General features: G+C 40.8%; 1 protein-coding gene across 1 annotated transcript in view; it reads left to right on the top strand.

Moving 5' to 3' along the window:
* Positions 1–12,600, top strand: part of CNTNAP5 (contactin associated protein family member 5) — a 260,487-nt gene that overhangs the window by 69,854 nt on the left and 178,033 nt on the right. The window contains exon 3 of the mRNA XM_058027494.1: positions 6,472–6,665. Within this exon, the coding sequence (XP_057883477.1) occupies positions 6,472–6,665 (194 nt within the window). The remainder of the gene's footprint in view (positions 1–6,471; positions 6,666–12,600) is intronic.

Genomic DNA, 12,600 nt, shown 5'->3' with positions numbered 1-12,600 from the left:
ACCAGAGTTCCTCAGCAGGTAAAAGATCATGTGGTTACTGCTCAACAAAAGAAAGTTGTAAACATTGAGCATGATATTTGAGTTTGCCCTGCCTTTGTCTCCAACTGCTGGCTGAGATGGTGGATAGATATGCTTATGTGATTGTGCAGATGGCTCCAATAGCTAATTTTATGTGTAGAAAAGAGGAAGAGGTTCAAAATCAGTATTGCAAGTCAAACTCTGGCTGTACTCTGTATTAAAGAGTTTGAAATTGTGACAGTAGTTTCAATTTAAGGTCAGAAATTGAAACAGGTTTTAGTTAACTGTCCCACAGTACTTTTGTCATGTAGTGAGGGGTAAGATATTGTAGTTTTTTAGCAATCCAGTATCACACTGGTAAAGTCCAAGCCCTAAGTAAGGGGGTTGTTTCAGCAACTTTTGTTTCATGTTTTGAGTGCTTATGTGATAACTGATGAGCTGAGGCCAACACAGGAACCTAGAAGCTAAACTCTACCTTGTCTGATTCTTTTGCTGCATGGAGTTGTGTAGGAATGTGCAGTTGTAGTGCTGGCAGAGTTCCTATGGGGACTTGCTGTGCCTTAACCCCCAAAAACAATGAAGCCCCTGAAAACAGCTGCTCACTCCAGCATGGCCTTACCTCAGCCACAGTCCTTTCAGAGGTAAACCTGCTCCTGCCTTCCCCATGGCTGCAGTCCCTGCATTGTGGTGTGCTTTGACATACTCCAGCAGAGCCTCATGCTCAGCCATGGTGCTTCAGGGAGTACCTCCTGCAGTGTGCCCTTACCCTTGGCCCACAGGCCCTTCAGAGGTGCCAGCTGTGGCACAGCTGTGACCACAGCCACAGGCACTTTGGGATGTTACTGCAATGGCATGGGCTTCTTCCCAGCCACAGCCACCTGGGCTGTCCTCTTGCCACAGGGACTCATCCAACTCCTTTGGCTTGAGTTCACACTGGAGTTCCGGCCTGCCCAGTGCACAGAAGCAGCAGGGATGCCCTGGCCACTTGCCATCCCAGGAGCATGGGCACTGCTGTCATCAAAATGTTCCCAGGCCCAGCAGTCAGATGATAAGCAGTACAGCAAGCAGCAAAAGCAAAAAGTAGCTACTAAGAGCAATAGACTCTAATAAGCAGTAAGGGAAGCAAGTGCCCTGGCAAACACAGAAGCTGCTGATTAATAGCTAACCAGCAGTAGCAGCTGTAAATGCAATCTACTACATTCCAATCAAATCTTCAATTATCTCAAACACTCTGAGGCCCATGTTGGGCACATGTCCTGGACAAACCCCAGCAACTCAGCCCTGCACAGCCCCTCACTGCCCCTGCTGGGATGGGGCGGGGAATCACAAGAGTGAAAATGAAGCCATCACTCTGAACATCCCTTTTCCTCCTCCTGCATCCCCCAGCTGTAAGATGATGCTGTATGGAATGGGATATCCCTGTGGTCAGTTGGGTCAGCTGTCCTGGCTGTGTCCACTCCCAAATTTTGCTTACCCTATCCTCCTCACTAGTGGGGGCATGTGAGGAGCAAAAAAGGCCTTGGCCTGTGTGTTAAGCGATTCTCAGCAATAGCAGACACATTTCTGTGTTGTCAACACAATACAGAATATTACAACACAATTTGCTCTGTACCAGCTACTGTGAAGAGAACTAAGTCTACTTAGTGCCTGAGCTTGGGTTGGAGGATCAAGCAGTGTTTAGATGGTGGCTGTAGAAACTTTCTGGGACTGATACTTGAATGCAAATAGGAGATATCTCTACAGGAAATAATATTTCTTAACAAGGACTGGTCTGTGGCTTTCTGAATGTTTTGATGAGTTGGCTTAGCTTTGCTTCTAATTGATAAGACAGTGCTTCAAGGAACAGAGCCTCTGGGTAGAAAGCCAGATTAATATATTTGTTAATGTAAACATGAATGCAACAAATAGAGATGAATTTATAAAGTACAACCCAGTCCTTTATTGACAGAAAGTTCTAATTCATCAAGTTTATTCAGTAATAGATAACATAAGTAAAAGGCTGTTGTTTTAAAAAAAAGGCCTGCAGTAGTGGAATGCGCCATTTAGAAAAACAAACACACAAAGTACCCATGAGTAAAGCTTTGTGTGAACAGCTGAAAGTGCTTAATTAAAATGCTGATAAATCTGTACTGGTAATGCTAAAGAGCTAGTATAATTCTGATAAATAAGATTCTGAGGTATGAAATATATTATTTTCCCACAAGAGGGATTTATCAGCTATTTTGAATACAGTAAATAAATAATGAAAAATAATAAGAAAATTGTTACAGTATGACTGTATCACCTAAGATTTTTCAGTTCTTATTAGCTCTCAGCCTGAGTAGTCAGTATATGCAATTATGTATGAGAAAATAAAGCATATATAGTGTCAAAAAGAATTTATTTTATGGCCAGGAAGTGTTTGATCTGGGCATTGAAGTAAAATTCTGCAGCAGGGAAGCACTTATTTGCAGTGGGAAGTCCAGGAGTTTTTAGTAATATATACTGTATATAAAGCCATTTGAGCTGTTTGTAAGGCAGGTAGGGTGGAAATAATAATTCCCTTTGCTTTCTAATAATCAACTACAAATAAGTATGGGCATCCTGAGCAGCCCTGGGGAACATCAAAAAGCATTGACTGTGTAACACTGAGCTTAAATGCAATTTTTGAAACAACTATGGCAAAATGTACAAACAGTCTGAAAAAAGAAACAAAAGTATTTGATCATATTTCTTGGAGTCATATGGGTTTCCAACTGAGAAACCATCACATCCTTGCTCTCCACAGATTTCTAACATTATGATTTGTTGCTATGGAGAATATGAACAATATATCAGGTTCCTGTGGTATTGTTTCTCTGCTGGGGTATCTTCCTCGTACCATACCATGTTGAATACCTCTTTTGAAATGATCTCCAGAAGATGTGAAATGTGTGAGCTGTGAGGAATGATGGTGTAGCACAATGGGCAGAATCCTGTCGATGCTCCTGGGAACCTGGTGGGTAGAGAGGGGAAATATTGAGCATCCTGTCTCTCTTGTTTTCATGTGACAGCCAATGTGATGTCTTAACACACCCAAATCACATGTGCAGATCTGATGGGCATAATCAAAGCCAAATTTTTGTCTGGCTTGTGTTTATGGCACAATTAAAAAGAAATTATATAGTCCTCTTCAATATGTTTGTGCCCAATTGCAGGAAAAAAACTTTGGGTTATGCTTGAATCTGTTCAGAGGACTTGATGTGCTGTAAGTTGTGTCTTCAGCAGCCTGTGTTGTTGCCCATTAGTCTTCTTGTCCTTTGTCTTGGGCCTCTGTTGGCAAACAGTCCACAGGGCAAGCATCAAAGTGGGTAGAGAAGCAAAGGGCTCTAAATAGTTGCTCTGCTTTGGTTGTGCTTTTTTGGTACTTACTAAGAAAAGTACAGGATGGGTTGTTGACACACTATCAGGAATGATGTGCATAAAAGAAATGTGCAGACACAGACTGTGCTGGAAAAAATGCCAGTATCCCTTGTGCCACCTGCTCTGTATGATGGAGTAAATGTGGAGGAAGAAGAACTTTTATTGATTTTTGTCACTCACAGCAGTATTTGGTGAGGATTTGGGATAACCACAGAAGCAAGCAGAAGCTACATGTTTGCTTTATTAGCAGAATGGAGAGAGGCCCAGTGGGAAAAGCTTCAGTTCTGCCCTCAGTCATGCAGCCAATGCAGCTTTGCTGTTGCTGGGATATTAGCTGCCATTCTTACCAGCATTAGAATTACTGTCCACCTGTGGAAATGGTAATGGTGGAGGGTTTAGGAGAGGGGAAACACAGTGGGCTTGTTTCTCCACAGGAAAAAAATGTACGAAGCAGCTGCTGTTCTGTGAAGGCATGGTCTGTAACTGATCTTTCTTGGAAGATCAGCTTTGGAGAGGTGATGCTATGAGCAGGTGGCAGTGCTGTGTCTGCAGTGCTTGCATCTAAAGAATGACATTCCCAGCAGATAAATGTGCTTGTCATGTAAAGAGAGATGCAGTTCAGAGATACCATGCAATCTATGATTTTAGGGCTCAAGCTCAGCACAGATCTCCCAAATTTCTGTTCAGTGTGTATCATTTGTTTGAATTCGAAATTAGAAGCCTGTGGTGTTGTGCTCAAGCTGGAAAATAGCAGTGCACAGTAAAGCCAAACACTTTTGTTGAAAGCATATCACATTCCTGCCACTTCTAGCAGCAGAAGGGAGAAAGCATAAAGTAGATATTTAGTTATGATGTTTGACATACTGCTGGGAAGCATCTGTGCTAACAGGCTTGGCTTAAGAATTTTTGTATAAACTAGAACATAGAAAGCAAAGTTTTTATGTTTTTAATGGAAAACTCACCAAATATTTTTGTTATATGCTATTTTCTTTCATCTAGTTGTCATTTTCTATGTTGAATGAAGGAAAGATGAAAATGCCAACTTTCTTTTAATATGTGCTGAAAACATTTAGAATAGGCTTTTTTGAGTCATGAATGGAACAACTTTGCCAGAACTTCTGAAGCAGATTTTTATATCAGTTCCTGGAATAAAAGTGATGGGAGGGGTGGGGGGAAACCAGGCAGCAACTACTGTGTTCAGAGTCTATTTTAGATACTGGATATTACAATCCAAAGGAAGCTTGCCCTTGGTTCCTGTGTGCAATAGTCACAATTGTGTGTAGGAGAAATCTGTAGTTTGTTGTCTTTGAACACAGCTCTGTAGTTTGTACCTTAAAGGTAGACACCATATTTTCTATATGGCACTTAAAAAATCAAAATAAGAATTGGTGGTGTGGGAGTTAAGCTTGTTAGGACTTTTAAGAGGAGGTAGTATATAAGCTATATGTAGTTATGGAGTTAAAAGAGCTATAAAGTAGTCGAAGAAGAAATCAGTGATGAAATTCCTAGTATTCTCATTAGGTGTTTCATGGTGTACTCATAGGACAGAGTATTCTATTTAAGGTAGGTAAAGTAATCGGTGATGATGAAGACTTCTGTTGTGATTGAAGAGGGTAAATCATGGCACTAAGAAGCAGTACATGTTGGTTTGGTTGCAAACTTTTCCCTGGAGAGTTCTTGTAGAAGAATGGAGGCTGAGTCATCGAGGGGAGCAGGAACAATACGGGTATGGAATAGATATGGTTCTGTTTCAGGAGTTCCGATAAATCCTATATTAATAAATGATAAATAATGACAATTCTAACACCTACTCTTAGACAAAGAGATTTCAGTTGTGAGTTGGAAAGTACAATACCATCCAGGAAAAGAAAATGTTTGTAGAAGTGCTGAGTTATTGAAATTAAGTTCATTGAGAGAAACCACATTTATTAATCTTTCAACTCTATTCACTTCAATAAACTTTTCATAGAACAACTTTGAGACAGAAATGTTCAGTTTTATTCCCAATGTGATTGTATTCACTGTAGTCATACTGGAGTGCTTTTCCATACTTCATTAATAATGACAAAACAAAAAAGTGTTGGGTGGCAGAAGCAGTGGGAGCCTCAAAATTTGCTGTCTTGGCTACTTGCTTGATGGCTTGTGTTCTTCATAGCTGCATTGGTTGCTTATTGGTGAGGCTGAATTGAACACTGGGTGTATGCGGAGAACAGATGTGTGCAAGGAGAAACAAGGTAAAGGAAAATAAACATAGCCTGTAATTTTAGGATGTAAAAGAAAGCAGGAGACTATAAAATAATATATTCCAGTCTGGAATGGTTTTCTTTTTAATCATAATCTTCCATTTATTGCAGTGAGCAAAGTGGTAAAATGCAAGCAGTGGTTGCAGTTCTGTTTCTTTGGCTTGGTGTTGGCACAAGCCTGTTTGTGAATTCCAATTGTGAATTCCTTCCAATGAAGGAATTCAAGGGATAGTGCAAATCTTTACTTTTAAAGGACAAATACAAATTAGAAGCTCATGTAAGAGACAGCCTGCTTTCCAATGTGAAGGCAGTCCTTTTAGTTGTTCAATCAAATAGTTTCTAGCTTTGCAACAAATTATCTGAAATGCATTTATAAGCTGTAATTAAACAATTTTTTCAAATACTTAATAGGGCTCAAATAAAAATAACTAACACTTTGCATTTCTTACAGAACACAGCAAAAAGGAAAATATCAAAGCAAACTGCAAGTTACAAATTCACATTCCCAGAACTGCGAGGGAATAGATATGATTTTTCAGGGTTTTTTTTTTGTGTGCCAACCTCATTGATGTTTGTACAGCTGAAAAATAATACATTTCTTTTAAATGTCTTAGAAATTCAAAATTCCTCATGAGCTTTAGGTTAATGGAGATAACCTGATGGAAGCACACCTCATGTAGTATTTCCTAATACTAAAATATGAAAAAACAGCCGCTTGGTCCAGTAGACTCCTCTGTGACGGCCTGAAATAATTTAACGGCTCTTTAGCAAGCAAAATTTTTTTTTGTGCTGTCATTGTCATCTAAATTCTCCTCATCGAATCTTTCAGGAGCTGGTGGCTGGTCCCCGCTGGAGTCCAACGAGCAGCAGTGGCTGCAGGTGGATCTGGGAGACAGAGTGGAGGTGGTGGCGGTGGCCACGCAGGGCAGGTACGGCAGCTCGGACTGGGTCACCGCCTACGCGCTCATGTTCAGCGACACCGGCCACAACTGGAGGCAGTACCGACAGGACGACGCCGTCTGGGTAGGTCTGAATGGCAGGGCCTTTGGCCCCAGAGCTCTCTGGTTCAGGCTCATTTGGGTATTTGGAGAAGCAGCTCTGGTTTCACATCCGAGGAGTGCTGCAGTGGTGAGAGAGCAGACCTGAGCGACTCCACGGGGTGTTTGATCTAAATGGGTTATGTCACCGACTGTCTGAGTAATACAAGTTTAGGCCCTCAGGAGTACATGGCTTTTCAGACTATGAGGATGATCAGGGCACTTAAAATGACCTGTGTGCTTTTGTGCCTGGTTGGCTCTGATTCAGGCACACCAGGGTAAATGGGGCTAATCACCTCCGTGCTTCCTCCAGGAAAGATGAAAATTAATTCTGTGCCTTATACGTGTTTGGCCAGAACAAGAGAGATCACACTGAGGAAGATGGGTGGTAAATTGCTCCTCAGCTGGAGAAGGCTGGAGCTGCAGCATGGGTTGTGGGATGATTTAGGAGACACACTGAAAGTGATCAAGGTTTTTCTAATACTTTAATGCAGACTTGACCATTGCTGCATCACAAGTTCAGTGTGTGGCTGTGCCAGGTGCTGTTGGTAGGAGTGCATGGGGGCAGCAGTGGCACCACAGGTGTGGATAGAAAAGTTTACAAGCCTTCCTTTTGTACAGAAAATGTCAATTGCTAGTGAATGGGTAACTCCCCATAGAATGGGATTCTCCCCATGCTCTGTGGTGTAGTTCTGTGCATCAATAGCCCTGGTAGCATGAAAATATGTGGTGTTAAAAGAAACACATTCTTCATGAAAATAAAGGGGAGTATGTTAAGTGTAGCCAAGTACACTTATGTTTTTGCTTTGGTTAATACTTTGCTTAAACACTGTGTCACAAAAGCAGATTTTGCTTCTAGAACATAATGACTGTGAGTGATGGGAGCTAGGGTGCAGCAGTAAGAGTGGAGAAGAGCTGCCTAATTTTCCCCAAGTGTATGGTAGCAGTGGAGATGCATGTACAGGGAGGTGAACTTCTGTGCATCTAAAATCCATTGTATCATCACTTTGCTTTATCATGGCTTGATTCAGGGAAAGCTAATGAAATCCTTCTTCCCTTAGAAAAGCAGCTTTGGTCCTAAGATGGTCATAAAGTTGTCAAGTGCTTCACCTGTCACTTAAAATATTATATTAGGCTGTCTTTGCTCTGTTACTTACATATATATACATATATATATACATATATATATATATATATATATATGTATGTATGTATAAGTATTATATGTGTGAGTGTATATATATAGGTATATATTGTATGTATAGAAATTATATATGTATAAATATTTAAAAGCAGTGGAATTTGGATTGAATATAGCGATCATTTAATCTGTCTCTTGACTTCCACCCCAGGGAATCTGAAATACTGAGAAATTTTTACATATTTTGTGTCAGTTAAGTGCTTCTTTGGCTGAAAATATTATGTGGCTTGTTTAAATTTTGTATTAGGACAAATTAATTTTTTATTACATGTCAAACTTTTTAGTCCTTTTCTTTCTGTAAACACTTTTTCTTTTCTAATTTTTTCTTCTCAAAGGGAAACTTGAAAAGACAACAAATAGAATTTACCACAGCAAATTTTAATGCCCTAAGGATTCAATCTATGAGTTTCTTATCTGACACCTAATATTGCACATGAGAATAAGAACAAGCCTAGCAAGCATTTAACAGTGAATTAGGATTTATGAGCAACTTTGGCTCTCGTGTTTTACTGGAGTGATCAGGCACGAAGTTGATTCAGGGCAGAAACTGATACAACTTCCAAAGCCTCAGCAGACCTGGCTGCTTGTTTTCTGGAGAAATAATTTTTGTACAGGTTTCCAATGGAAACCACCATAGACTACAGAGCATAATTTTCTATATAATTGAGGAAAAAAAATTTGAGACTTTGGGTGTGGAAAAAGAAACAAAGGATTGGGATAATTTTCCCATTACCTTAGTTTCTAGGAGTCACACTGACCAAGTGAGCCAGTAATGTAATTCCAGTCCAGAAGAACCATTTGCTTCATGTTCCCAGAGGGATTGAAGGATTTGTTAGGATGCTTCACCAAACTTTCCTGGAGGAAATATCTGATAATGTAAATCCAAAGTGGGCTCATTTGCCATTTCATTAGACGCTTTAGTCCACCTGAACTGGTAAGTCTCATTAACACTTAGGAGCTTGTGTGCCTACCCATGGAATTAATGAAGATCAAGAATTCCTTCTGTACAATTTTTATTCTAACTAAAGAAAAAGTTGATTTTTTTTTTCCCTGGCACTTTTGGATTTTCTTCACTGAATTAAATTAGGTCTAGAGAGCCATTCAGAGCACAAAGAGGAAAGCCAAAGAGGCCTTCAGAAGCATGTACAGAATTATAATTTCAAATTATGCAGTGTTCCTCTTTTATTGGCAGTTATCCTTTCCTTAGGGTTTTTTCTAACCAAGAAGAAACATAGAAGTGTGCTGTCCAGCTGAATGTTAAAGGTTTTTTCAGACCCTTGGATGAAATGAGGACAAGCACAACATGGTGCTTGTCCTGAACATCTGGCTCTTGAATGGCTGTAAGGGAAGTTCTGCATTGCACAACCATAAGAAAGAGCCCTTGCCCTTGACTTAAGGTAGTGGATCACTTCACAGGGCTGGGAAAGCTGCCCCCCAGGGTAGCCTCCAATGTCACAATCTGTGCACTGTACCAATCTGTCACAAGTGTGGGAGTTCCAGACTTGGGAATCTCTATCTGTGCTGGCTTTGGTTCAGTGATGTTTTTTGCTCAGCAGGAATAAAAACATCCCTCAGTTATCAAGACTGTTTCCAGCATAAACCCAAACCAGACCCCCATACCAATTACACTGGTATGAAGAAAATTAACTGTTAAACACAGCATTGTGGGTGGGTGGGATGGGCGGTGAAAGACGGATTTAAGGTAGTAGTTTCCTCTGTCAGGATGAGGTGGCGAGTTACCAATCCTTAATTTCCACTCAAGCCAAGTCAGATTTGATCTGCATTTTCTCCCAGGCTATGTGCATGACTCAGAGAGCAAGCCATGGTGTATTCCCAGTTGGTGACACTGCAGGGCTCTCTTGGAGGAGCATGCACTGGCCCAGCCTTTGTGCATGACTCAGAGAGAAAGCCATGGTGTATTCCCAGTTGGTGACACTTTAGTGTTCTCTTTCATGCACTGGCCCAGCCTTTCCCCGCTGCATATCACTGGGCCATTGAACACAGGTGGTGGGAGCAGCAGGAAGGCAACAGGGCCTTCAATTATCCCCAAGTAAATCTGTCCAGATGAAACTTTTCTTAATGATCCCAGGAATGTCTGATGGTCCCTGTTGCAAGTGCTCTGATGCTCTGAGGAGTTGTTGTGGGTATAAGTTTGGTCCACCCATATGGCAGAGATGTTCAGCAGTATACTGGAGACCTGGGCACATAAATTCTTTATTGGGCTGCCAGTAAGACAGATGTTTGCACACCAGCATATATGACATATCACCAGTAAAAGTCCCTTTCTCTTTATAGAGATTACAAGGCTTATTATCCTCCTCTCCCAGCTTGCATGCAGCTCCCATCAACTTCCCTGTTAATGAGGACTGCATAGACAGATCGCAGGGAGAATCAGAAAACCTTTTAAGTTTTCACTCAGCCTGTGTTTATGATGTTAGTAAATTCTGCAGCTGGAGTTGAAGACAAGACAGATTAGCCATTTAAAACCAATTTTCCAACCCCATTTGTATTTAAATAATCTTGTTACAAAAGGACTTTCTGGTTCAGAGCAAACTAGACTTATAATTATATTTTCAATATGGATAAATCAGCTATGTGTGGACACACTAGCTATTGATTGGGAGACATAAAACATAAATCTTATTGCTTGTAACAAGTAAATGATTTTTCAGTGTTTTTAAGTGTTGAATAATTCAGCATTTGCTTTACCTGCATACACATCACAGCTTGAGTCAGTGGAAATTGTGTATTTTACTGGGAAAAAAAGTGTGGGTTGTGATATAATGCTATTTCATTTTAGATTGCAATTTTTATGCTATCTATATTGAAAAATACTTTGTAAAGCTGAAAAACACAATTATGCAGGAAGGCACAAAGGAAGGGATGAAACAGGCATAGATGCATGCAACAAAAGGAGAAAAGAGATGTTCTTTATACGGGGTTTTGAAAGGAGAAGGAGAGCTTGTGGAATTGGAGATAAAGGCAGACTCCTCTGACAGTGGCAGAGAAGGCTTTTATATTAGAACAATGAATCTGTGCAGAAAGGCAGTGAAGAGGGAAAATGGCAGAGATGGCACAGAGATAGTTCACACTCCATGCAGGCCCGTGCACATTGAGCAGGAGTGAGCTGGTTAGCAGTGGCCAGCTGGTATCAGCTGACTTGGTTGGTGCATGTTCTGATAAAGCTGCTGTCCACTGTGCATGGAAGGCACAAAGTGGCTCTGGGTGGGACAGGGGCTGTGAGCCTTTACCCCAGAGCTGCATCAGAAGATCAGAAGTGCTCCTCTGGTATTGGCCCCTGGCCCCTTGGTCATGCAGGGAATAAAGCAGAGCTCCCCTCCCACAGCAGTGCCCCAGTGGTGTCACGCTTCTATCAGGTGTGAGGATGCTGTGCAAGGCCTCGAGGGTTGGCAGGAGGCTGAGGGTGCATTAGGAATGTGTAATTTCCAGGGGAGCAGGAAAAGTGTTTTAAAAGAGGTGATAAAGATCCCTTGCATTGCCTTTCACTGGGAAACTTCTTGCTTGCACGTGTGAGCTTTTGCTGAACCAGAGGCTTTTCTAATGAAGTCTAGAGGAGGGTCACCCTTAATTGGCTTATAAATCTACAGGGGTGCTGTAAACTTTCCCATTCCACCCTAGCTGGATAATGACTCTGGAACTGTTTTGGTGAGTTAATTATTGTGAACATAGTTAGAATATTAATCTTCTTGTCAGATTTATAATTGTGCTAATTTATTCTAAAGCATCTTTTAGCTCCTAGTCCTAACACCCTCCAAGCAAGACCAGAGCAAATTTCCACATGTAGCAATGAGAAGTCCCACGTTGTTTGCTTGGGTTAGAGAATGAGTTTTTGCATGTCTTGTTATAATGCTTCCTGCTATACTAGTATTAAGATATATTTAAACTCCTTTATGCACAGTAATTATTGCCAGTCCAATAAGTGTTAGGCGGTGAGTACGTATGGATTATTTCCTTTCCCACCTTTGCTCTAAGAAAAGAACAAGAACAAACAGAAAGCAAATTGCTACTTTCAAGTAGGAATGAAGAAAGTAATTCATTCTTGCTGCAGGGAAGCAAGGTTTTCCAGAAGTTTTCATTGCTATGTTACTACAGATTTTGAAGAGGCAACCATTATCCCTTTGTTGTAATTAGGACTGTTCAGATTTAAGACTGCCTGATACTGAGATGCTGTTTGGATGTTACTAATTTGCTTCTAATTCTGGTTTTACACACTGAGCTTACTGCAAAGGTGGCCTCCTGAGTACATTCTCAGGAAATCTGTCTTTCTTGGTATTGCCAGGGCAGTTCTTCTGTTGGAAGGATAATTCAAACTGTCAGTATATCTGTTTTTGTCAAGTGCACTCTGTATGGATTTATGTCTGAATAAAATGGGTATACTTAGATTTCGAATAACCCTTTACTGTTGAGATGCTGGAGCTAGCCTTAAGCTAACTGAGTTTTGTATGAATTCCGTGACCTTACAACGTGCTTTTATTGTTGGTTAACTGTAAAGTGATATTAAGGTGGAGTCTAGGTAATTTCATGCTGATATTAACATCAGCAGCGTCCTCAGGAATTCTCTGTGCATGGTGTTTGGCAGCAATTCACTCTGACCCTGAAAAAATTGCCAAGAAACATGGTTATTGACAGTTTGTGCTTTTGTTACTGACTTTTTAGTCTTACACCTTTGCAAATTGCCTGAAATGCATCTTTTCTGTAA

The sequence above is a fragment of the Melospiza georgiana genome, chromosome 7, assembly GCF_028018845.1.
Source record: "Melospiza georgiana isolate bMelGeo1 chromosome 7, bMelGeo1.pri, whole genome shotgun sequence".
NCBI lineage: Eukaryota > Metazoa > Chordata > Aves > Passeriformes > Passerellidae > Melospiza > Melospiza georgiana.
This window is presented reverse-complemented; position numbering and strand designations above follow the sequence as displayed.